At 44.4% G+C, this 25948-nt stretch overlaps 1 protein-coding gene across 6 annotated transcripts in view; it reads right to left on the reverse strand.

Moving 5' to 3' along the window:
• Positions 1–376: 376 nt before the first annotated feature.
• KCNK10 (potassium two pore domain channel subfamily K member 10) overlaps positions 377–25948 on the reverse strand; it is a 135469-nt gene continuing 109897 nt past the window's right edge. For 5 of the 6 annotated variants that reach the window (XM_070514162.1, XM_070514163.1, XM_070514160.1 and 2 more), the window contains 3 exons: positions 12559–12745; positions 8349–8491; positions 4610–6454 (listed from right to left, as the gene is read on the reverse strand). In XM_070514162.1, coding sequence (XP_070370263.1) covers positions 5834–6454; positions 8349–8491; positions 12559–12745 — 951 coding nt within the window. In that variant the 3' untranslated portion in view covers positions 4610–5833. Of the gene's footprint in view, positions 6455–8348; positions 8492–12558; positions 12746–25948 lie in introns of all 6 variants that reach the window. The other variant, XM_070514161.1, reaches the window with a different exon arrangement.

Consider the following 25948-nt stretch of genomic DNA (forward strand, 5'->3'; position numbering starts at 1 on the left):
GTTGTTTATTTTATATTGGCAGACTTGTCACAATGTCCAAATTTAGTGTTTCACCTAGAAATTGTGACATCATGCTGTCCAACCGCCAGCAACACGCAATCGGGATGAGAGAAAAATAGGGAGGTGAAACTAAAAATGAGTAGCAGGAGTATTGGGTTGTTTAAGACTTCTCTTCTTGGGTTGCTGTGTGTTTCTCCACCTGCAAGACAGTGCGTTTTCATAGGCTCTGCCCTTATGAATGTGTATGAGCGAGTGCCAAGCCAGGCAAGAAGCCCGTTTTCAGCAGACTGGTAATCCTGAGCATAGCTCCCAACCCAGCCACTCTGAACCACGCCTGACCCCACAAAAGAAAGGAAAACAGAAGAGACATTGGATTGGATCTTCCAGAAGGTCTTTGTTGCAATTTTCTCCGTCGTTGAAAAAAAAAATTACATCATCAAATAAAGACAATAGCAGCACAGCTTATTGAAATGTTACAAGCAAATTTGCTTTTGTACTTTTCCTAAGAACATTACGAAATTCCCTCCTCCCCCCACCCCGCATTATTTTCTGTAAAATGCCTTTTTTTTTAAAGCACCAAAAAATCCTACAGAGAGAAAAATAGGTAAAACACCTCCACACATGGGTTTATTGTCGCGGTCACTGGATCTCCTGCCTGTGACTCTGGGACGAGGGAAGAGGCTGGAGGCTGGCATGTGGGTTGGTTTGCATATCGCTTCCAGGCGCCACTGCACTTTCTCCCTTCAAGCTCAGTGCCCTGATGGAAAAGGAGAGGTTGTCCAGTTATCCTCTGCGGCACAGGTCTGCTACATCAATGGAGTGGGAGTCCTCTCAAGGATTTTTTTTTTTAATGCACAGGGTACTATTTGAGATTTTTAATTTAGAACTGAGAACAGAAAGCAGATTCCAAATCTCTTAGGCACCTGTGAAAATGATAATCACTTTCAGTAAAATCAGAGACACCTCTTATTTCTCCTCAATGCCACTGTGCTGATGTCAGGTGACTTAGAGACGGCCATGGGAGGACTAAGGTTTACACGGATTGTGGGCGGGTTGGTGAAGTACAACACAGCGGTTTATCGTGCAAGGACAGAGGGCAGGGCTTTATTTACAGCCATGTAATCAGCATGCTGTACCGCCAAAGTTTCCATATGCAACATTAACAGCACTCACAATGCCAAATTACAGTCACCTTTGTTTCAATGAGTTACCATTTTTATTTTTTAAGACTATTACTAACTAGTTCTTACACTATACCACTGAAAGCTCCCCCTGCTCACTGTGTTTGCACACAATTGCATCCTAACAGTGACAAAGAATAACCCCCACTTGAAACATTGGCGGGATGTGGAAGGCAGAGACATGAAATGCAATACTGGCTTTTTTTCTCTTTTCTTTTAGAGAGTCTCTGCTTTCTAATGTTTGTTTGTTTTCCTGTGGTTTGGGAACCATGGTACACATTGGATGGTCTACATTCTTACCCAATCTATTGAGTAAAAACCTGTCCTACCCTAATTCTGGCCACATTCTCACTAATCCCAAAAACCAAGCATACAAAGAGATGAGCAGCATTGATTCAGCCAGGAAATAACATCATCTCAGAGGGAGGGTAGGGGGTGGTTTGCTAATTTCTAGCACAAGAAGGACTTTCAACATGGAATGGTCCCCACAGAACTCAAAGCAGCATTTCCTGCGTGTGTGTGTTCGTCTGAGTGAGAAATATGTGTCTACGGTATATGAATTCATGAAGTAATCAAAGGGAACCTTTGCTACAATTGACAGCAAATAGCAACAGCTTACAATTGTTTAAATAGTCCTAACACCATGCAAAAAATGCCCGCACAGCATGAGCCCTCCAGTGACACTGTGCTGTAAAGGATAGAGTAAGCCTACAAAGGGCAGGATCCTCATTTGGACACCAGGTTCCCAAATACATCTGGTCTCCATCAATCACCTAGAAAACAAATCCCAAAGGGCAGGAGACTAAGCTCTCATCTCAGCCGAAAATGAGTCGGCCAATTAGGCAGTCTTCACAAATCCAGCTAACAACATTCTTAATCAACTTAGTTAATGCGTGGACCAGGGAATGTTTGGTCAAAGAACTGCAGAACTCAAAGGGACCTTGAGGATTATCGGCGTTCAACTCCCACGATATGCTGATGACGTAACAGGGATGCAGGCAACAGGACTAAGATCACCACGATCGCAGGCTGGGACTGGTGGAGCCCAGACGAACAGTCCCAGTCAACTTAGTTTTAGGCCAGGGGCACCCCTACCTATACGCACATTAAGGCCCTCCCCTAAAAGTGAAAAATTCCTAGAGTCACTATTGGGCTAGGACTGGGTACTGAGCTGCAGGCTCTCCAAACTGTCCCTTGGCTCTCACCAGTAAACCTCCAGATCTGCTATGGAAGAAAAAGTCAGTACCTAACTACCAGGCGAAGCAAAAGACACTACCCACTGAAGATTCTGAACATGTGCTCTTTCCGTGTGCAAAATCAAAACGTTTGTTCCAGGTTTACAGTGGAGCGGGGAGTGCAGGTTGGAAGGGCAGGGCTGTGCTGACGCATGTTTAGAATTCATAGCAGCTTTGCCTTATCCAAGTGAATTCTATGCACTATTTGGCCCCGCATTATAAAGGTAACATTCAAGCAACTTCTAAACAACTGCCCCCCACCCCCATGTCTTAGCTTGTACCCACAGAGAGGACTCCAACCTCTTGTTCCCTCTCAGCTTCTCCTGTGGGGAGTACGGTACAGTTTGTGAAACACTTGGCCCACATATTAAATAGACCAATCTCCACAGAGGGAGGACTCTTCTGTGATTGTATTCCTCAGAGACTTGGCCCCATCTGTACTGGAGAATGGGTTATATTGGAGATTTTCCCACTCTTGGCCAAGGGCTATTTTCCACCCCTCCGAATTACTGTGATTTGACTCAGTCGGAGAAGCGTCTATGCACACACCAACACCTGTCCCATTTGGTAGTGTGCAGCCTAGTGCTTTGAATTGTTTTATTCCTGATATATGAGGAGTTCCTGCAAGATAAGCAAGTAAAGTGCAAAAGAGTGCTTTCAAAGGGCATTTCTACCAGTACAGAAGGGGTGCCACATACAGCATTCCCAAACCAAAAACCAAAATAATGTCCAGTAAGTGTCTGCAAGGCCGACACTTTAGGCCCTGTTTACACAAAGACCTTGTACTCTCTTAGCAGTAGAGATTTGAGCCTCCCCTATGTACACTGTGTCCCTAAAACTAGAAAGACACACATGCGTGCACGCACACACACACACACACTCAAAAGGGTGCATAACACGGATACCGTAGCAAAGTTGAAAGCAGGCTTTGGTCAGACAGGCTTTGAACACCAGCTGTATCCCCTTCTTGCTGTGTGCCATTGGGTAAGTTACTGACTTAGCTTCCCTGAGCCTCCGTGTCCTCGTCTGTATAATGGGTTTGCAAACACTTCCCGCAGAGTGCCTTGAGGTCTCTGTGAGCGAATGCCCATAAAGTGCCTAACCAGGTGCCCAGCCCATGGAAGCCACTGGATAAACGACAGGGAAGCCTCTTTTCCAGATTTGGCTGTAGAGTCTAGAATGTTAACACACTACTATAAACAAGGTACCCAGGGATAGAAGGTAGAAACCCAAACGAATGAGATCCATGGACAGTCTAATCAGGAGGCTTTAAACTTGTCAGAGAGAAAGTCCCAGTTATCTACCAATTTCTTAAAATACATTTTGTCAGGCTGGCATGGTTCCCATCATAAGAAATAATACCCACACCTGCATAAACCTCGTTTCCCAAGTGTCTTTTAATCACTGTGTGGACACAGGATGTCACCAGTGAGCCACTGCTCCAGCCCAATGGAGGCGTTAACCCAAACCTACCTTGGACAAGAAGGGTCTTATCAAAGTTGATTCTTATTTGGCTCCTTCCCAAAAGCAATGCCAGAACTTTAACTAGAGCCTAAAAGTTGGGGAGGCGGAGGCGGGTGGGCAGTTTGCATGTGTTCAGGCAAGAGCTGTGCATTTTTGGGAAATGAGCAGGAAGAGGTCTGCTATGGTACCAGTGGTCAAGGATGCAGTGGGCGTCATTTTCCCTGGAAGTCAGAAAGCATTAGATGGTTTCTAGAAGCCTCTGCTAGCCCTTTGATCTTGTGATAAATCCACTCTGTGTATTAGTCATATGAAATCCCCAAAAGGTGGCACTTGAGCCTGGAAGGCCCCTAACCAGCAATGTCCTGGTGTTGCAGATACTTCAGTGGGGAGCCCCAAGAGCTAAGTTTGAGTCAGGTCAATGGGCAGCCAATTATGAAAAAGGCTGAGGCCCAGGGTGGCTGGCCTAATCCATAGTTTTCCCTCCCTAATAAAAATCCATTTAAAATCTTCCTCTCAAAACCTGCGAGCGGCCATTCCCCCACTTTCCTTCACTAGATGTTCTAACCTCATGGAACAATCATGATTACCACATGTTGAATATTGTTTGCCTTCCAACAATCAATCACATTGGTGTTCCAATTGTAGAGAGCAGCAGATGCGAACAAGCAAGGAAAAGGAAGGGATGCTTTCAAAATAAAGGGACACCCAAACATAAAAGTGAAATATTTTAGATACTTCTTTTAAGTATTATTTTGTAAATGGTATTAATGGCACTTAAGCTGCAAGGAATTAAAACAATTCAATCTTCATTGTACAAGGGTTGGTTGAGGGATTAATTTTCCTTTTGTTTGAAGATAGCAAGGTTGGATCTCGTAACTATGTCTACCCTAAGACACCCAAAGGGACAAAAAGCCCTGAGATGGAATGATGCCACGGTCCTCCTTGGTATGTCTCAGACATGCAAGATGTCTATTTTTATAAAAATTTAGCATCAGCTAGACAGAACAGCAAGCCACTGGCATCATGCAAGGCAATAGTTTTGGTATTTTTTTCCCCTCTTATCAAAACAAGTTATAACTGAAGTTCCACTAGAAAAGTGAACATGAACATTTCAAAACCAGTTTATTTTTCACATTGCACCCACTGAGGAAAATGCATGATTTTTGCCTGTAACCATGCAGCAGTGGAGACTGAGTTTTGACCAATGCCTCCAAGTTCGTTTGGACTACCTACCCCCGTGAGAAAGACAAAATTCAGTCGGCCTCTGTCATTGGTTAAGGTGATAGCCACAGTGTGATGTGTTTGTGATTTTTTTTTCTTTTGTAATGAGGAAAGCAAGTGCACCTTTTAATACGTGTGCTCTGATCTGCTTCCAACAGATTCCAGGTGCTCTTAGGTCCCAGGGACATTCATTTGGAGCTTAGAAAGACTAGGTGTGCACTGAATGGTTTGTATCAAAATTCAAGCTCAGAGTTCATGCCACAATGTCAACTCCAACCCTTGTCACAGGTACCAGGTTCACCCCCAATCCACTCCCCTTCTGTGTGTGCACATATCACTAATGGCAGGTTCAGGAAATGAGACTCCATTTAAGAGACACACCTGCTCCTTTCAGAAGGCTGGTCTAAGGAATAGCTGCCCTTTTCTATGCGCCATGCCAAGGCGGTACTGCACAGGGGCACAGCATCACCATGGACATGCCCTTAACATTTGCGGGTATGACCTCCTATGTGTGCAAATGCTCCCTCGGTGTCCTGCGGTCACTATCGGAAGTGAAGTCCTTGTTCTTTGATTTCTTTTGGCAGAGCAAGCTTTCTGAGTTGTTTATGGCACAGTGAAATATATTCTTCGATGCTATGTAATTTCGGACTAACGAGAAGTCTGTTTAAGGCACGTGTCTCAGGGTGAATATAAAAAACACAAGCGCTTCAACAAGTCCAATGTCCTTAAGATTTAGTTTCTGTCTTCAAGTAATGCGTTGTTCTCGAGTTCCCTGTCTTTGGTGTCGCTGGGGACCATTCCGTTCTCTATGCCGGCCTGCTGCTGGATGCAGTCAGTCAACATTGCAGTACTGGAATGGTCCGAGTTACACATCTTTTCCGTCTCCTCCTCTTTCTTCTCTTCATCCAGGGAGTAATTTCGGAAGGTCTTGTAGATCTTCTGAACGTCCTCGGGCAAGGTCTTTTTGAGGTCCTTGTTTTTCCTCTTGGTGAGTTTGGAGGTGGACCCAAACTTGTTGATGATGTTATCCTCAGAGGCTCCCTGCCCATGTTTGTTCAGCTGCTCTGACCCCTTAAGGCGCAGGTTGTTGGGCCGGTTGTTGATGCTCTCCTGGGAGGAGGCCTTGAAGTGGCCCGTGTCCAGCGCAGCGAAGACAGAGCGCTTCTCAGGAGAAAGCATGTCCAGCGAGTGGGCCCGCTGGTCCAGGCCCAGGCGCCGGCGCTCCATGCTGCGGATGGTTGCCGCCCGCTGCAGCTTGTCGTGGATCTCCACACTGAGCCGCCGCCGCGTCTCCCGGAACTCAGCTGTCACATTGGCCTTCCACTCGGCCGCGTGGGCCTTGATTTCCCCGACCTGGCAGAGGGACAGAGAGCAACAACAGACTGAGGGACTCCTCTTCATCTCAGATCCCCCAGCCCTCGGGTGTCCCGATGGGAAGGTTGGCTCAGTGGAGGCCAGGAGAGGGTGGAACATACACCCAGGGGGAGGCGTAAAATCCTGCTTCTGCCCTAGTCTTTCCTGCCGCCTAAATACCCATCTCAAATTGGCTGGTGACTGATATGGCTCAGGAGGCACATGTGCTGGAGAACCCAATGGAAGCCTGAGATTTGGAGATGGTGACTGAATGGGAGGCGGACGGCATTCTGGGAGAGAGAGCAATATTTGGAGTTGGACAGGCCTGGGTTCCAGTTCTACGTCCACCCCTCTTTTAATTGTATGGCCTCACTCCTCCAGTATAACTGGAGTGATCATGTCTCACACACACAGTTTTTACTGTTATGTGAGAGAAAGACATGCTAGCTTGGTCCTGGGCACAAAGCAGATGCTCAGCAGGTCCTTCTCTGTCCGTCCAATGCCTCTATTTGGGTAAGGTGACCAACCTGTCCCAGTTAGTCGGGGCAAGTCCTGTGTCCTAGGTACCCCCTCAGTCCTGGGCAAACTGGGACTGTTGGTCACCCTGTATCTGGGCCATGCGATGGTCCTGTGCTATTGGGCTTGCCCTGGTTTAAGAAGACCCTTTAGGGCACCTGGTAACCAAATTTCTCTGGTCAGGGTGGAAGAAGGGGACATGTTCTGCCAAAGCCCATGGAACATACTTCCTGAAAGTGAAGTTGTGCATGAGGATCAGTAGCAAATTTCCAGGCTCTTCTTCAGCAGGGCAGACAGTACAAGCCTTATGCTTTCCTACACAGAAGCATAACTCTGATTTTCGCATTGAGGACACTCAATATTTATGTTGTCTCTTTTGTTATGGTTGCTTTTTACGGCAGGTCAGTTAGCTACCTGGGGAATCAGACTGGAGATTGCATTGCCAGTGTTTACGTAAGCCAGGAAAATGAACATGTGGGTCCAGGAACGATAGGAGAACTGTCTCTCCCGGGGCCTCCCGTATGGAATGATGGTATTCTGGGAAGTGAACAGTCGCCCTTAAAGAGGCTGTCCCTCATGCTGTTTCTTTAGGTTTTATCTCCCTTCCTTTCCTTGGCTCTTTCCTTCCCCTTCCCTTTCTCTCCTTTCTTATCTGTTTTCCTCTCTTCTTAGGAGAACTACATGGACTTTTCTTTTAAATCACAAAATCCACCTTCTTGTGCCTTTTCTTGCCTTTGTATAGGTTTTCATGCACCTTTCTAAGAGGGAGTAAAGGCTGCATGCCCCTGGCCACAGGGATATATTTGTATTTACAAATCTGACAACCAGAGGGGACATAAGTGAAAGGAACGCCTTGAGTTCACATCCCGAGGGCCAGCCACCATTCAATGACTTCAGTCTCACACAGAGTCGGGAAAGAGTCATGGCGTTAACGGCATTCCATGCAGATCCCGAGACCTGCAGGACAGGCTGGCGCTCCTGGGCTTTCTATGAATTCTCTAAGCCTCTCCCACAGATTTTCTGTTAAGAGGCAATTACACATCTCCCTCAAGCGTAGTCTCCCTCGGCTGACTATTTCTGGATTTTTTCTTTCTCTTTTCGTTTTCGTTTTTTAAAGTAAGTTGTTATTTACTAGTCTTTCCAGGATCTGTGGGCTGGTGAGTGAGTCACCACCAGATTATCTCACCCACCAGAAAAGGATCCAGAAATAACTGCTATTCCATCTCCCTCGGCTTTTAGGTGATGATTCAGAACAAGGAAGCTTTACGAGCCCTCCATTTAGTAAGCAATGCGCTAGCCCATAGAACAGAGATGGGAAATTCTTGACACGAGCTAATTTGATCTCAGGAGCATTCACAGAATCTGGAAGGGGTCCTACCTCTTCCTTTGTCTTTTTGGATAGAACCCGTAGCCAATCTCCGATCATACTGAGGACAGCTGCAAAGTAGGCAAGGCCAACAAGGATCCAAAACCACACTAGGGGCTTATACCACTCCCGGTAATTGATGCCAGCGTTTCCCCCTGAAAACAACCAAACGTTACTTTAGCCAGGGATCTAGCACACGGTCTTGGCAGAGCAAACACATTCCAGTCCATGCAGCGGAGATGTCACCCCATCACAATCTAACACTCAGCTCTTAGGCCTGCTGTATACAAGAGGTGACCGGGGTGGGAGGGCAAGGAAAAGATGTGTCCCTTCCTTAGAGGAGCCTGACTTGTGGCTTAACTTCCTTTGATTCTTGACCACTGACGGGTCATACCCGTAACATACGGGTAATACCCGTAACAGAAGAGTGTTAGTGGCCAATTTGATCCGCCCATTCTCAACCAGAGCTTGATAATGAACGAGCGGAGCTAGAGGACAACAGATCAGGCCCAGCTGTCAATTTTTTCTTAAACTTCTTTGAATTTAATAAAATATCATTAAATAATCTCAAATGGTTTGGACTTCTTGGAACCCTTTCCTCCTTAAGCACACATGCGTTTACCAGGAGTTGAGTGGATGTGTGGAAGTAAAATTAGACTTAACAGCATTCCTTAGATTCTGATCCAAGCAACAGTGATTTAATGCTAACTGAGGGATGGTGTTTACATGATGCTAATCCAAAGGGTCAATTAGACTGAGTAATTAGAATCACCATGCTAGAACTAAAAGGGACCTCCAAGGCCAGCTAGTCCAATCCCTTTATTTTATAAAGAGGGGTTACAATAAAAATCCATCAAACTAAATTGGCCAGTTGCCTGATTGCATTGACTGGCTGTTCCACTGAAAAGACCAGTCATTTATTCCAAATAATTAGCCTATTTATTCTAGCCCTCCTACCAAACGTAGCCATGCAAAATAGGTTCCAAGCCCAGCTCACTCTCCTAAAGAAGTGAGGGAGCTCCATGAAATAATGGATGTCAGCCTTGCTCTCGCTCTGCAAGATTCTGTTGCCCAATGAAACAGGCAGGTGGCCATGTCTAGAAGACAACCGGCATTAGCGATGTATTGGTAATTATGGTATCACATGATGAATGGTTACTAGACTTTCCCACTGGGTCGCGGTTGTAACCTCATCTGACACCACTGAATCCATCCTGAGCTCTTACGGTATCAATAATACCTCCCAAAGGCAGCTGGGCAGGCACTGTGACCTGTGGCTCTTCTCACTGCACCAAACCTGCTTTGCACTGCAGCCCAGGAGGTCTCAACAGCTACTGCAATTTCTTCATTAGAATTCCAAACATTGCTAAAGGGCTCTGTGGCAAGCCCCCGGGGTTTGGTTTAGCTGCTTTGTTTTTCCCTTTTAGGTAACCCTCCCCCGCAGCTTTCTCTAGGATTCTATTGGAGTTCCTGCAACATAAGTGGTTTTGAGGTTGATTTCGTTTCTGCACTAGGCCAGAGAACTCTACAGCTTTCTCCCTCAGGGCTATCTGAGAGTAAATATTTACTGTAGTGAGCCACCACCCAAGAAAGATTGTCACTAGGGTGCGCTAGCGGACAACGCAATAAACACCCTTCTGCGTGTTCCTCTAGCAGCTGCTCATCTACAATTCAGAGTTCCATGTGTGTTCCCAGTCAGGTCGCGAAATGCTGTAACGTTGTTAGTCTGTCCTAAAGTGAATGAGCTACAAAACAAAGCAGCACTTAATCCTGCATGGTGATCAATGTTCCCATTATACTTCTAGTAGAGTTAATGCTCTATCAAATCACAGCAACCATCAACTCTTGTTAATGTATCTTTTTAAAGGATCAGTCATCCTTCCCTACCGCTCTTAAGAGTATTGCCAAAAAGGTTGTGATAAACTTCCAGTCTTTTAAGGCATGCGTGCTTCAGATGGGTCTATGTAAGCTCTAGAAACTGGAGCTTAGAAGGGCCTGGTCTAATTGCAGTCAGCACCATGAATTACAAAGACCTCAGGACAAAGGAAATACGTCTGTGTTAATCAGCAGTAAGAAAGGGAATTAAAACAGTGGCATGCCGGGGCCGGCCTGATGGTGCAGCAGTTAAGTGCGCACGTTCCGCTTTGGTGGCCTGGGGTTTGCTGGTTCGGATCCTGGGTGCAGACATGGCACCACTTGGCAAGCCATGCTGCGGTAGGCGTCCTATGTATAAAGTAGAGGAAGATGGGCACCGATGTTAGCTCAGGGCCAGTCTTCCTCAGCAAAAAGAGGAGGATTGGCAGCAGTTAGCTCAGGGCTAATCTTCCTCAAAAAAAAAAACAAAACAAAACACAGCGGCATGCCTGTGACTGTGGAGGTCACGCCCTTACTAGGAAAGTAAAGATAGTAGGTCAAATGCCAGTTTGTGCTAAGTGCTCACAGTCCGTGGTGACTAATAAGAATAAATAATAAAATCATAAATAATTGTTTTTAATTTCATATTCCCAGGGCTCTACTATTTGCGCCCAAGAGTAACAGACTGACAGAGTGAACTGAGTAACTGGTTAGGGAGCAGGGCTGGTCACAGGAGTCCTATAAAAGGTAGTCCTCCAAACTGCACAGTATGAGCACAGAGCTCTCTGAAGCACAACCCAGTGCAAATTTTGCTTCAGGGGAACTTAAAGACGTCTGCAGAATAGTTCTAAGCTCCAACTGCCATTACATGCATTTACCTTCCATTGGAAGTTCAAATGAGTTTTCCCCCAGACCAGCTACAGACAAGGCTAAGGAACTAACCAGACAAGTGTTCTTCTGACTTTTGTCAGTTTCTCTGTGGTTTCCCTCCAGAGTCCCAAGCCTCTAATCAGATGACATCATATGACTTCTCCCCCCGAGTTGAGGAACTGCACAATGGTTGAGCACTGTGCATAAGGGGAGATTGGCGGGGCCCCAGACCCCAGGCTTTTTATAAATAATTTTTAACCACTTTGATTTTGCAATGCTTAGTCCTTAGCCAATAAAAAAGAAGAAAAAAATTAAAAACTACTATTTCTACAAAGTGGACTTCAGTCTTCATCCACCCACTTGAAACAGCTATAAAACCACTCTGCAGATTATCTATATTATATAATTAACATGGAGGCATCCATGCTCCTATTGACAAGACTTCAACATCCCCTCAATTTCCTGTTTACCAGATTCCCAGAGATGACATCCCTTTCCTCCTTAGGGGCACTGTAATCCATGGGGAAACCAAGGCACTGCCGGGATTATGCACCAAATAGACAGTCAGTCTGGGAGCTCAGCCTGTAAATGCCCAGGCTGTTGCTTAACCAGAAATTGGTCAAGGTCAAAGACACACGCACACACACCCCACAGAACATTTCGAACTTCTGATAGAACTGTTTGATCCCAGTGTTCCCTTCTCGGAGTAAAAAATGATCAATTATCTGACCACCTAGAATTATCCCATTAGGAAAGAGAAGAATGGCCTCCTTCTTTTATTTCTGCCTCCCTAATACACTCTGGGAAAGTGGTACAACGTAAGAAGCCAGATCTCATTTCGTTTTCAAGCTCCCTGTCCTTAGATGAATTTGCTGGTGGTTTTCTTTTGCTTCCTTAAATACAGCTCATTGGCATTTATTTTTACGATGAAGGCTATTGTTTCTATAAACATTCATGCAGAATCCATTATAGTATTACATCCCCTCAGGGCAATTCTCAGCTCCTAGTAGTCAACTAAGTCGTTAGTCTCACATCTGGGCATGCTCAGGACAACTTTTGCAGAAACAATGGCTCTTCCCTCTGCATCAGGAGGCTTAACCTGCAGGTGAAGGCACGCTAAGCTCTATGCTAATCTCTCCAGAGTTCATATTTGCCACTTGCTAACAGCCTTTACCGATTGATTCAAGGAGGCTTAATACAATTCAGAAGTCCAAAATTCAATGAGAAATTCATTTCACTCATGCATAATGCATATGACGATAAGGGCAATAAGCATCCTGGGGGGAGACAGGCTGGCTTCCTCTCACGGCAGAAGCCTGCTGCTGTTTACACGGCAGAGGTCTACAGGTCTGAAATGAGCCCACGGACAGCAGCGGTGATGCTGAGTCTTTCTCATTTGCTTCTCCCACAACATCTTCTCTCGTGGTTTTGAAAAGCAATACCAACAGAACGTTTTCCCTACGAAAGCCCTGGTGACTGCGATGCCCAGGGAGCTTACCTGCCACAAAATCACCAAAGCCCACCGTAGTGAGAGTGACCACCACAAAGTAAATGGACTCCAGGGCCGTCCACCCCTCGATGTATTTGAAAATGACAGCAGGGATCGTCACAAATACAATGCAGCCGGCCAAGATGAAGAGGATGGTTGAGATGACCCGGATCTTGGTCTGACTCACTTGCTTTTTCTAGGAACAGCAAAGGAGAAAGATAGGCAAGTCAGCTTCATCATGCTGGATTCAGAAGACAGAGGTACAGAAAAAAATGTATTGTGGCAGTGGCTTTTAATCCTTGGTCATGGGTGGCTTTGTGAGAATCTGATGTACGCTGTGGACTCTTTCTTATGAAAATGCATATAGAAGTTTTCAGGGGGTCTAAGTGGTCCTCAGATCTTAAGAAGCTTGTTTATGGACCCTCAGGTCAAGAAACTCCACTTAGCTTGTGCCTTGAATGCCTTTTGCATGATTCCATGACGGCAGCCCAAATGCTGATTCTAACTTCCTCACTAACGCATACATAATTCTTTCCCAAGAAGGGCTTGCTGCCATTTTTCATGTGGTATTATTGACTCTGTTGGTCTAGGAGTTAAGATTCAGCACTCTCACTGCCACAGCCCGGGTTTGTTTCCCAGTCAGGGAACCACACCACCTGTCTGTCGGTTGTCATACTGTGGCGGCTGCGTGTTGCTGTGATGCTGAAAGCTCTGCCACCAGTATTACAAATACCAGCAGGGTCACCCATGGTGGACAGGTTTCAGTGGAGCTTCCAGACTAAGTCAGACTAAGAAGGACCTGGTACTCATTTCTGAAAAAAAACTGACCGTGAAAGCCCTATGAATAGCTGCAGAGCATTGTCTGATATAGCACCAGAAAGATGACAGGATGGCACAAAAAGATGGGGCAGGGTTCCGCTCTGCTGTACACAGGGTCACTAGGAATCAGAATCGACTCAACAGCATTACCAACAACAGATTACTGACCCTCCATTAGGAGGGCACGAGTTTGAGCTCTTTCCACAGTGGTGGTGATGGATTTACATCTAGTTTCCCTTGTGTCGAAGGGAATATGCTGGAAAAATGGCTGACCTGAGGCAAGCCAGAATGTTTGAATGGAAAGAAAAACATAGCCACCCTCATCCTCATTTGAGACAGACTCTAGCCAAGCATCTGTGTGCTTCCTCACCCTCCTCCCCTACTGAGGTTGTACATTTATAACATACTTTTCTTTTAAAATACACATGTTTGAGCTGCTGCTGTGGTCATCATGTTTGTTGGCTGTATTACCTGCAAGAGACAGGACAGGGGTCTGAGTCAGAAGGACAGGATCGCTGTCTAAAATGGGTGGTCGGAGCTTCATCTCACGTCAGCTTCTGAAGCAGTCAGTAGTTAAGAGGCAAATGAGCATTTAGAAGAGGAATTCTACTGATACCAAGGCAAAGGAATCATGCCAATGGAGTCTAGAGGTGGCTGGAAGCATCAATGGTACTTCCCTTGATGTACTCAAGACAACACCGGCATTGCCTCTAAGCTGAATAATCCTCAAGGTCTTCTCAGAGCTCCCAGATTTGCCATTGGAGACGGTCATTGGGGGACTCTAGTACCAGAATCCCACCAAAATCATGTACTATCATAAAAATACCTTTACCATCAGAGTGCATGGGCCTTTCTACATTGCCTAGATTGATTTTCAACAAAGTACATTACATTTAGGGCAATCGATATAGGAAATCCTAACCACATGATCCATTTTCTAGTCATGGCCTTCTGGCAAATTAGAAGGCAGAGAACCTCAGAGCGCAGAGAGACCTTTGCATTCATATACCTCATTTACAGATGCAAAAACAGAAGCCAAAAGGGGTTAAGGGACTTGCATGAAATGATGATGCTAATTAGGGGCAGAGCTGGGATTAGAATTCCAATGTGATTAACTCTCAGTCCAGTGCGTAATTATAGAAACAGCTTTTTGCGGCCGGCCCCGTGGCCAAGTGGTTAAATCCCCGTGCTCTGCTTTGGTGGCCCCGGATTTCACTGGTTCGGATCCTGGACATGGACATGGCATCTCTCATCATGCCACGCTGAGATGGCATCCCACATGCCACAACTAGAAGGACCCACAACTACAAATACACAACTATGTACCGGGGGGCTTTGGGAGAAAAAGGAAAAATAAAATCTTTAAAAAAAAGAAACAGCTTTTCAAGATACGCAACAATTCACCAGCTCAAACAAAGTTGCCAGAGTCCTCCCCAAACAAAAGAAACCAGACTAGCCCCACTGATGAATGGGCCATCCTGCTTCCCCTCTAGGAAGGAAGACTTGAGAATAAAAAGTGTCACTGGGCCATCTGTCCAGGAATTCCCAAGCTTCAGTCACAGCAGTGACACTTTGGCCAGGTTTCTCAGGACAGAAATGGGTCCAGAGAGATCCTTCTAAGGTCAACCCCTTGGCTCAACCATGAGAGTGTAGTAAGGAAATGACTAGGTCTCAGAGAGGAAGGTTGGGTATGGTTCTGTTTCCCGTCCTCCCATCCCTCTCTTCCTCCATGATTTGTGGGGAGAAACATCAGTGCTGCCTTTTCAGTGGAAATCTCCAAGGGACAAGAGAGCTGAAAAAGAGAAAAAGGTCGCTCTCCTCTGTGACGATGCCTCCACACCATTCAGTTCTACCTGACGGGGGCCCGGAGTCCCAGGTATGTTCAATAGGGCAAAATGGAGTAGGCAATTAAATGAATAAGAAGAGTTACAGAGGATAATATTTATTTGCACAAATCTAAATCAGAACTATTTACACTCCAGTTCCTGGATCAATATGTTCCCTAAACATTCACAGGAAAAGCTAAAGAAATACAACTCTTCTTTATGAAAAGGGGTCATGTGCTCTAACTCCTGTGAGCATATAAAGCACATAAAGTGGGAACAGGGAAAAATAATTTGATCCATGCTCTTATATAGTCCCCTTCCATCTCTACCAAAAAGCAATCTTAAAAAATAACTATTGACATCTTTGAAAACTGCATTTGAAAATACCAGTATTTTTTTCTCACAAATGAAAGTATTGTGACAAGATAAATTATCTAAGAACCAGAGGGAGTGCTTTCCCCATTTCATGAATTTCCATATTGGATATTAGAGAAGGACTTTGTGGGGGCAGTTGAGCCCCTCTGAGAATCCAGGAACTTATTATTAGCCTAGTTTTGTTTGCAGACATGTACAAAAATCCAAAGCCCAAAAGGAGATTTTACCATAGATCATTAAGCTAATCTAATTGCTGGCAATGGAAACATCATTTTCCCCCTCTATAAATCGTCCTCCTCAAACGCATAATGAAATTAAAGTGAATTAAATGTTTGTGAGACACTTCAGTCATAAATTAGGATGTGAATGCAATTGCAATCCAAATGAGGTTGAAGTTGGCAAACGAGGGCTGTGCGTACATAGGAAGCTGGAGACATTCCCAGGCTCCAGGAGGTGGGCAGAAGAGAAGGATGAGATTTGTTTGGTGGCAGAGACCGAGGTGTGCAACAAAGGCTAGATCGTGGTGTCTTAATTGCATTGCCTGTGGGAGAGTTTATCAGCAAGGTAAACATTTCACCACTGCTCACTGCCCAAGCCAACCAGTGTGTCCCCAGACAACCCAGACACACCCAGACATCCTAGGGTGATGCTCGGAGAATGTTTAGAGAATTTAATCATTGGGGTATTTTAGGGACTTAAGAAATCAAGCGTCTTGTATGTGTGTAGGTGTATGAAAATCTGTATACGCGTACTGCACTATAAAAGGAAGAAGTGTGGGTGTAAAGTTTTAGCAATATCTGTTATTCTGGATACCCATGTTTTTGCTGCCCCCTAGATACTTAAAAAAAAACAACAGTTGCCTTAATTGAACATTTTAAACTGTAGATTTCAAGATGGAACCAAAAACTATCTTATATGTCATCCAGTGGTCTTTGAGCTTCTTATCCCCATTAGCCCTGCAATTGTTCACAACTACTGTAAAATGGTGTTAGCAACTTGGAGTCCATGGAACAACAAAAGACTCTGAATAGCCAAAGGAATCCTGAGAACAAAGAACAAAGCTGGAAGTATCACACTCCTTGATTTAAAAATATATCACAAAGCTATAGTAACCCAAACAGCATGATACTGGCACAAAAATAGAGACAAAGATCAATGGAACAGAATCAAGAGCCCAGAAATAACCCATACATCTATGGACAGCTAATTTTCAACAAGGAAACCAAGAATATACAACAGAGAAAGGAAAGTCTCTTCAATAAACGGTGTTGGGAAAACTGGGCAGCTACATGCAAAAGAATGAAAGTAGACCATTATCTTACACCACACACAAAAATTAACTCGAAACGGATTAAAGACTGGAAGGTAAGACCTGAAACCATGAAACTTCTAGAAGAAAACATAGGCAGTAGGCTGTTCGACATCGGTCTTAGCAGCATATTTTCAAGTACCATGTCTGACCGGGCAAGAGAAACAACAGAAATAATAAACAAACGGGACTACATCAAACTAAAAAGCTTCTGCACATCAAAGGAAACCATCAACAAGACGAAAAGACAACCTAACAAGTGGAGAAGATATTTGCAAACCACATATCTGATAAGGGGTTAATATCCAAAATATATGTATAAAGAACTCATACATCTCAACAACAAAAAGACTAACAACCCAATTAAAAAATGGGCACAAGATCTGAGCAGATACTTCTCCAAGGAAGATATACAGATAGCCAACAGGCACATGAAAGGATGTTCAACATCATTAACTATCAGGGAAATGCAAATCAAAACTACAATGAGATATCACCTCACTTAACAAGACAGGAAAAAAAAAGTGTTGGAGAGGATGTGGCGAGAAGGGAACCCTCATACACTGCTGGTGGGAGTGCAAACTGGTGCAGCCACTATGGAAAACAGTATGGAGTATGCTCAGAAAATAAAGAATTGAACTACCATCCGATCCAGCTATTCCGCTGCTGGGTATTTATCCAAAGAACATGATGACATGACTGCATAAAGATACACGCACTCCTGTGTTCATTGCAGCATTATTCACAACAGCCAAGACTTGGAAGTAAACTGGGTGCCCATCAAGGGACAAATGGATAAGGAAGATGTGGTACATATACACAATGGAATACTATTCAGCCATAGAAAAAGATGAAATCTTGCCATTTGTGACAACATGGATGGACCTTGATGGTATTATGCTAAGTGAAATAAGTCAGAGGGAGAAAGTCGAATACCATATGATCTCACTCATAAGTGAAAGATTAAAAACAATGACAAACACATAGCAACAGAGATTGGATTGGTGGTTACCAGAGGCGAAGTGGGGAGGGAGGAGAGTGGAAGGGGTGATTAGGCACATGTGTGGGGATGGATTGTAATTAGTCTTTGGGTGGTGGACATGATGTAATCTACACAGGAATTGAAATATAATGAAATTTATGTAATGTTATAAACCAATGTTACCACAATAAAAAAAAGAACTTGGAGTCCAGGGATGTGCCTGAGACACATCCACCCCCACTGCTGAATAGCTGATTGACCTCAGGTAAGTTTCTCAGCTCATGAGTTTCTTCCTCCATAAAGTGGAGATAAGAGAATCTACCTCACAAGTTTGTTTGGAAGATTAAATAAGTGTGTGCCTGCTAAGTGCTCAATGACTGTTAACTCTCATTTTTTATGTAAAAGTTCAAATCTTTCCCTAGATGTGGACAGTCCCAGATTTAACTGGCCTTTGCTATTGAGGAATGTTTCCTCATGTCTGGCTTAAGATAATCTTTGTTTAGCTTCAGGAGGTCACTGTTGATTGTCCCTTCCTGGATACATTATCTCGTATAATTATCTCATTTTCAATAAGAAAAAAGTCTTCAGGCTTCCTTGGTTCTTCCAGGCTGAGCCCGGATTGAGCTCTCAAACAGTCTCAGCTCAACATCTTGGAAGCTTTCTTACTTGCCTTTCAATTAATTTGCCCCTAGTTTTTCATCATCCTTCTGAAACTGCGAAGCATTGCAGATAATGTGTGCGATGTCAGGAACCAGCTGCAGAGGGACCCTGAGAGGCAGGACCTTGCTTTCCTTGCACCCCCTCCCACCTCCCCCATCACTTACAGATTCAAGCTGTGTTTGCATGGGGGGGTTGCTAGGCAAAATCACATTGCTTATTTACCAGTAAGCAGAGCAGCTAGCAAAAAGCTTTGTGAGAGCCCAGATCTGACTGAGGTCATGTGTTCTTCGGCTAACAAAATTGTTCTCTGGGAAGGGACGGTTTGATATCATATTTGGGCAGAAGTGAAGGATAGTTGTGTATATCTGTCCAAATCTCGTTTTCACACACTGTTAATTGGAATAGAGGATGCATTCTTTCTTCTCCTTATGCAAATAGTATTATGCAAAACTATCTCCCAGTCCGATTGGCACTAACTGCAGGAATTTTTGAAGAACTCAAAACCCAGTTCCTGTAGAGTTCATTTAGTGGTCCAAATTATATGTGCAATGATTCCAAAGAGCAAAATAAGCTTCATAAACAGGAGGCGGGGGAGCCAGCTTTAAGAGCGATCCTTCGGGAGAGGGACGTGTATGCCGACAATTCGGGAGGTGTTTACGTGTTTCAGACCTCAGCAGGGTAAGCCACACCTCCAATTCTCACTAAGGCTAATGCCTTGCCTGTGTTTGTTTACTTCCACAATCTTATTCTAGAGAGCAAGTATATTTCTACTCATTTGTGGGCTATTTCTTTACTTGATGTCTCCCCCTCCCTAATGCCTGTTCTCCTGTTCACTCTCATGTGATTTATTAGAATTCTGAGATTAGCAATCCAGATTGGTGTGTCTCTGTTTCTTTGCTGTGAGTCTAAGCCAGGACGTTGGAGATTTTATTCAATAATAAAGATACTGCAATAAACATCCTCGGCCAGGAGTTAAGACGGGCAGAGCTCCAGTTTATGGTTGCGTTTGGTTTTGCTGAAATGCAAACACATCACCATGGTAATATAATCGAACTGAGAATAATTTCTCAAAATGGAAAGATAATAGGAACTGCCTCACAAAAGAATTGACTTTATTTTCTGATGTTATTATGTTTTCCACAAAGATTTCTTTTGAAAAGTCCAGTTCTAACTCATAGTTTGAAGATCACAGCAAATAGCCATGTAGCACCAGCAATTCTATAAACGAGGAGGAGAGCTTTTAAACAGCGTTTGCCTATAATCTCCATGGCACAGATACTGTAAACACACATTAGCGAGAATCTTGCAGTAATATCTCCATGGAGCCCATGGAAAATGTCCTACTCAAAAGCTGAATACACAAATGGATCATATCTATACAAAAAAAAAAAAGTCGTATCTAGCATCTGACTCTGAGCCGTGCTGCAGCATCAAACAGATTATTGGCCAATTCAGTGCTTTGCTGATACCATCACGTAGTTTTTGAAAAAGCTTTTGGTATATATAATTAAATTGTTTTTATCACTGAAAGGGCAACCTAGGTGCACCTAGGATGGAGAAAAGTTTAAATCCACAAATAAAAAAAATTCTCAGCTGTTCTGCCCCAGGAACTCTTTAATTAAAATCTTTGAAAGTTTTCTGTTCTAAAAATCAGTGGTTTTTAACATTTGCAGATAATACTCTATTGGAACACAAGATTCTGCATTCAGAATTCAACCAGTTAATTCATTCAGCACATAATTATTAAGAACCATTTAGATGTCAGGGGCTGTTCTAGTTGCAAAGGACACAACAGTTTAAAAAAAGAAAAGAAAGAAAAAGTTCCTTCCTCAAACACAGAAAGTCTAGTGGGCGGGGGTTGAAGGGGGCAGGGTCGGAACATCTGAGTCTTTGGCTGAGAACAGTGTTTGTGGCACTGTCCATGGTGTCCAGCCCTGGTCCAGCTATTGAAGGCGAAGTTTAGTACCTAATGACATCCCACTGATTAAAAATATCACCTCGGAGAGAAAAAAGGAATGTTCTTGTAGCCCTGGTATGTGGAATACCAAAGTGTGCCAAGTGTAATGGATGATCTTGGATCTTTGCTAGCTAAGCATTCAGAAACTATGTCCCAGAAACTGGAACAAAGCATAAGCAATCACACCAATTGGAAACACCCTGATGTAACACTGGCTGAAGAATAGTCCTTCTCTTTAGTTAAGATGTGAAAGGCAGACCCGTGGAAAGAAGAGGGTAGGGACACCTCCTGATGAACCGTATCAAAAGGATAACTCCTGGCAATTCTGGTAGATGTCCCGCACAGCTGCTCACTCATCCAAATTCTAAATTTATTTTACCCCGATTTCAGCAGCACAATGAACACTGTACCCCCACCAATGCACTCCCCACCATCATACATACAAGTAGACAATAATAATGCTACGGTAACAATGCCATAGGCAGCTGAAAGGTAGACTCACTCTTCTCCCTCCCCTGGGTAACACAGGTTCAAGGTCATAGTTCACTAGCCCAGCAATCCACAATAGTTACGGGACAATATCCCCTGAATAGGACAAATGTTCCTTCCTGCCCCTGAGGCTTCTTTCCTTGTGCCTGGAGCCCCACCCGCTGTAACACACATGGCCTCTCTCTTGCCTCTTACTCTGACCCGGGAACTGAGGACTGGGCCTCTTCCTCTCCTCCTCCTTTTGGGAGTAAGTCGCCCTCAAGAAGCACCCCTTCTGATCTCCTGTCTAATTCTGGGTTTGAATTAGGAAACCCATTTTCCCACAGATATAAGCCATGTTCTCCAGTGTTGAGGGAAAAGAGCAATATTAGGCTTCAATCTGTCATCTCCTCTCTCTTATTTCTCAATTGGTTCATACCTTGGGTGAGAAAGAGGGGATGCTATTTATGAGGCTCCTTCAAACCCCCAACTCTCCTCCTTCCAGCCCTCCTGGCACCATGGTTTTTTATTTTAGTGATAGCTCAATAATTATTCCACTATGAAGGGGAGAAAGAGGTCAGATCACATATTATGGGGCAAATTCTCCTCAATGGAAGGCAAGCTCTCTTCTTTAGATTGGGTCCCCTCACCAGGAAGGGACACGTGTAACAACAGCAGAAAAGAAAGAGATTCAGTGGGCCTCCTGCTGAGAGTGCTCTCCTAAAAGAAGATAAAGAATTTGGAAAGTCATTAAGGGAGGCCTGGCCCTGGCTGGAGCTGTCTAGGAGGGACAAGATCCTTGCAAAGGGGCTGTCAGGGAAAGTGGGTAGGGGTAGAGGTGGTGAGCAATGGCCATAATGCAGCCGCCTAACACACTAGGCAAAGTAAAACATTCACTTGTCCCACTGTGGATGATCAAGGAGCACTTTACTCTTTCTCGTCCTTCCTGGCCAACTCCTAGCCATGTCGCTATTCACTGGAACCAGCATCCAAGAGTACCCAGGAAGAGTGGGAGAGAGAAGAAAGCTTTCATATGCTCCCCCTCCATTCTCAGGTATCAGTAGCCCAGAGAGGACATCTGTGAGCTTCTGGTGGGCTGCCTGGAATGACTGTCTACATGCCCAGGAATCAAGGTAAGTGACAAACGAGTGTGCATTTCCTGTAGCCATATTTATCTTGCTTTTTAGAAGATTTGAAGAAAGCCCCCAAGATCACCCAGATTTAGGTCAATACCTAAAAATCACCTGGCTATTATTGAGTCAAAATCTGTAAAAATTCCTGGGTTTTATTGGGAAAATGGTAAGCAACTCCCTCTCCAATAGTTACACACTCTTTCCTTCTTTCTTTCTTTCTTTCTTTTTACACAAATGCTTTTTAATGAAAGCACATGGGGATGCTTGTCCATATAAAACTATAAATAACGAAAGAAGCATTAAAAAAAATCATAGGGAAAAGATGTGTGAACTAGGAAAGAAAAAGGCAAAGAGAAGCAAGAAAAATGTAAAAAGTCTTCAAGAAGGATGAACACAATTGAGAAAAAGACTTTGAGGAATAGAACGCACGGATGGAACAATGGTTTGAGGGGTCTAGAATTTTCCCGGAGGTATAAGAAGGCCTCCCAGCTGGGCTCGGGTCAAATTATTTTGGAGATAGAATGACAACAGAGAGAAGAGAGAAAGAGATATGCATGAACTTTCTAGTTAGACTGAGAACAGAGAAGTTTAAATAAGAATGGAACACACCTTTGTAGAAAGTCAGTCAGAGATAAATCCTAAAGTGGGAAGCCCTGCACTGAGGGAAGCTGACAGAAACATCCAGAACTGAGAAAATTTCTTTAGCAGAATATTTTCCAAGCTGTGAATGAAGCTGAGTTCTATAAATTTTCTATCCTTTCGTTCAATAAATATTTATTGGGTACCTACTCTCTGTCAGTTACTGAGCTAAATTCACTGGTGAGCAAAACAGAATGGCCCCCAGCCTCACAGAGCTGGTGGGGGCAAGACAGACATGGAACAATTACACAAGCAAATGTATAACCACAGCTTGAGAGACATGCTCTGACAGGAAAAGAACTCACTCACAGAGTGAGAGAATAGAACAGGGGGACCTCATGACACTGTTTGCCTGCCACATTCCCCCATGTATGTTGCCCACACCTCAAGATCCCCCCAAAGTCCCCACTATAATAAAAGAAGTTGCTGCAAATGATTCAAAGCCTGGTGCTGGACCAGTGTTACCCGACAAGGAGGCCAAGGAGATGCCAATGAACTTGGACTTGATGCACACTGGCTGTTTTCTGCTCCAGGCAAAATTTTGTCTTTTTTTTTGTTTCTTTTTTTCCGGAGGAAGATTAGCCCTGAGCTAACATCTGCCAATCCTCCTCTTTTTTCTGAGGAAGACTGGCCCTGAGCTAACATCCGTGCCCATCTTCCTCTATTTTATATGTGGGATGCCTACCACAGCATGGCTTGCCAAGGGGTGCCATGTCTGCATCTGGGATCCTAACTGGTGAACCCCGGGCTGCCAAAGCAGAACATGTGCACTTAACCACTGTGCCACCGGACCAGCCCCGCTCCTGGCAAAGTTTTCACTGACGGCCTCACAGCAGAATCATCCAAGGTGGGGATCTTGACAGCCTGATAGACTTGTCCTCTTTGTATCTTACTCAAGTTTTATACAAATGCCCCAAGGAAGTTCCAGGTTTCAAGTGTGCACGAGTTGTGGGCAAATAAATGCATATATCATTCATCTATGTTCACTCACCTGTCATTCATCCACGATTATTAAAGAGTAGCATTGTCCTTTAATTTGATTAGAATGGATTTCACCAGAATGTGGATTTGATTAGAATGACCAGACAGAAGCTTGTTTGGATTACTGAACACACATAATAAATGTCCCCATTGTTAGTTAATTGGTACATTTTTTCCTTTTAAAGGAATTAAAGTTATATACAAACTCTTTAATGGAGCTTAATGTAATGACTAAAGTACACTTTCATCTTTCATGAAATGACTAGGCTGTTTATCTGTGCAGATGACAGCAAGCGTAGGCACCACGTGCTCCACAAGGTAAAGTAGTAAATAGTAGATAAAGTAACAGAGACGCAAACTTAAGTTGAAGTTGCATCTCCGCAGATAATACTCTCTTTAGAAAAGTATTCTCTTTTCAATATAGTTTTAGATTACTTTGTTCCTGTAAAGTGTTTAGCAGAGATATGCATGCTCTTATTTGAACAGTTCTCCACAAAGGACCAAAAACAGAGACCCCCAAAAACAACAAAAATAGACATCCAGGTCTCCTGATATTCTCCTCATGTTGAAAAAAGATTGAAAAATGGAATTTGACCAACCCTGGTGATGCTCAACCTGCAATGTACTGTTCGTGACCATCAATGATAATGTTTAAGGCTGACTGCACCACCCTATCATCATAGGGTGATGGAATTAAGCAAATGAGGTCACAAGGCAGGACCACGGTAGAGGACACTGGTCATTCCTTTTGTCTGCCCATCATCTGAAGCCCCTAGTTTGGTTTGGTGAAAGTCAGAGACCTCCTCCTAGTGCAGAGCTGAAGAATGTCAGCTACTCATTTTCCCAGTCTCCCCAATGTATTGTCACAAGGATGCAACCCATGCTCCCCTAACCATAAAGACGCAAGTCAGACTTTGAACCAGATACAAGTGCAGCAGATGTGACGGAGTGGATCATGAAGTATTCACCTGATGGTTTTCTGTGTGTTTTTCTGCCCCTCTTTTCTCTCTCTGGTATTTCAAAGGCTATTCTGAAGTACAAGGTGAAGATTCTCAGAGGTATGCTTGCAGAACCACTTTTTCCTCTCCCAGAGACTAGATAAGCCTCAGCTGGGGATGTGGACAGAGAAGGCAGAATGGCCATTCAGTCTGGAGAGGAAGGAAGGGTAGAAGAGATTGAGTCTGCCAGGCATCTTCCAAGTAGAATTAGCAGAACCTCTAGTCTGCAGGACCAGAGGACAGAGAGGAAGGGCTTAGAAGCAGAGCACTCCTATAGCATAGGCATCAATTCCTTCACCATCTGTGCACAGCCCACCTCTCAGGAGTCCTGGATCCTCTTAAGTGTCCTCCACAGGGAGTGAGGGACTCGGACACTAAATGGGGTGGAGACATAGAGGGGGAACCTTGCTCCCAATCAAGACGGAATTGAAGAGCATCAGTTGGGAGCTTCCATGGTGTCATATAAAGAAGCAGGGACCATGTGTAATCCATTCCGGGACTGGTAGCCACAATGATGGTGTTGTATCCTGTTCCAGCGGCAGTCACAAGAGTGGTTCTAGCAGCAGCATCCAGGGCCCAGAATCAGTGGGGTCAGCAGGGCCAGCTGCTGTCTGTGTCAGGCAGACACAGCAGTGGCTTCTTCCAGGACCAGTTCTGTGGCATGGTTTGGGTCATTGTTCTTGGGTGGGTACCTTCCAAGTTGGAGTCTCCAGTCACCCCAGGGATTTGGTAGCTATCCAAGATCCTTTATAAAAACTTCCTTTTCTGCTTAAATTAACTATAGTTGGTTTCTTTTGATTCAGCTAAGCTGCCTGCCTGCAACTGCCTCTTCTGGAGGTCAGGGTAAGCTGGCTTCGGCCACTTGGAGACAGATCAGGAACAAGGGACACAGCCCCACGGAGTCCTGCAATGACAGGCCTATAATTCTGGGATCCAAGATCAACTAGAACTGTAACTAGATGTGATTTAACTGCTTTGGAAATATCTCTCTGACATTCCTAAATCTTCAGAAAAGTCTTGTTAAAAATTACAGCTAGTTTCAGCTGTGCTGTGGAGCTGTATCCTGGGATGGAGACTCATGGGGAGAGCGGTACCAGCCTCCTCCCGTCACCAGCAGAGCAATGGCAACCACAACAGAGGCAGAGGGGTCTCCTGCCACCTGCAGGAGGAGACCAGCAGCATTGCCGTGAGAGGTCGGTGGTTAGAACAGAGGTTGGCAATCCAGAAGGAGTTGATAGAGAAGACACAGCCT

The sequence above is a fragment of the Equus asinus genome, chromosome 7, assembly GCF_041296235.1.
Source record: "Equus asinus isolate D_3611 breed Donkey chromosome 7, EquAss-T2T_v2, whole genome shotgun sequence".
NCBI classification, from domain to species: Eukaryota; Metazoa; Chordata; class Mammalia; order Perissodactyla; family Equidae; genus Equus; species Equus asinus.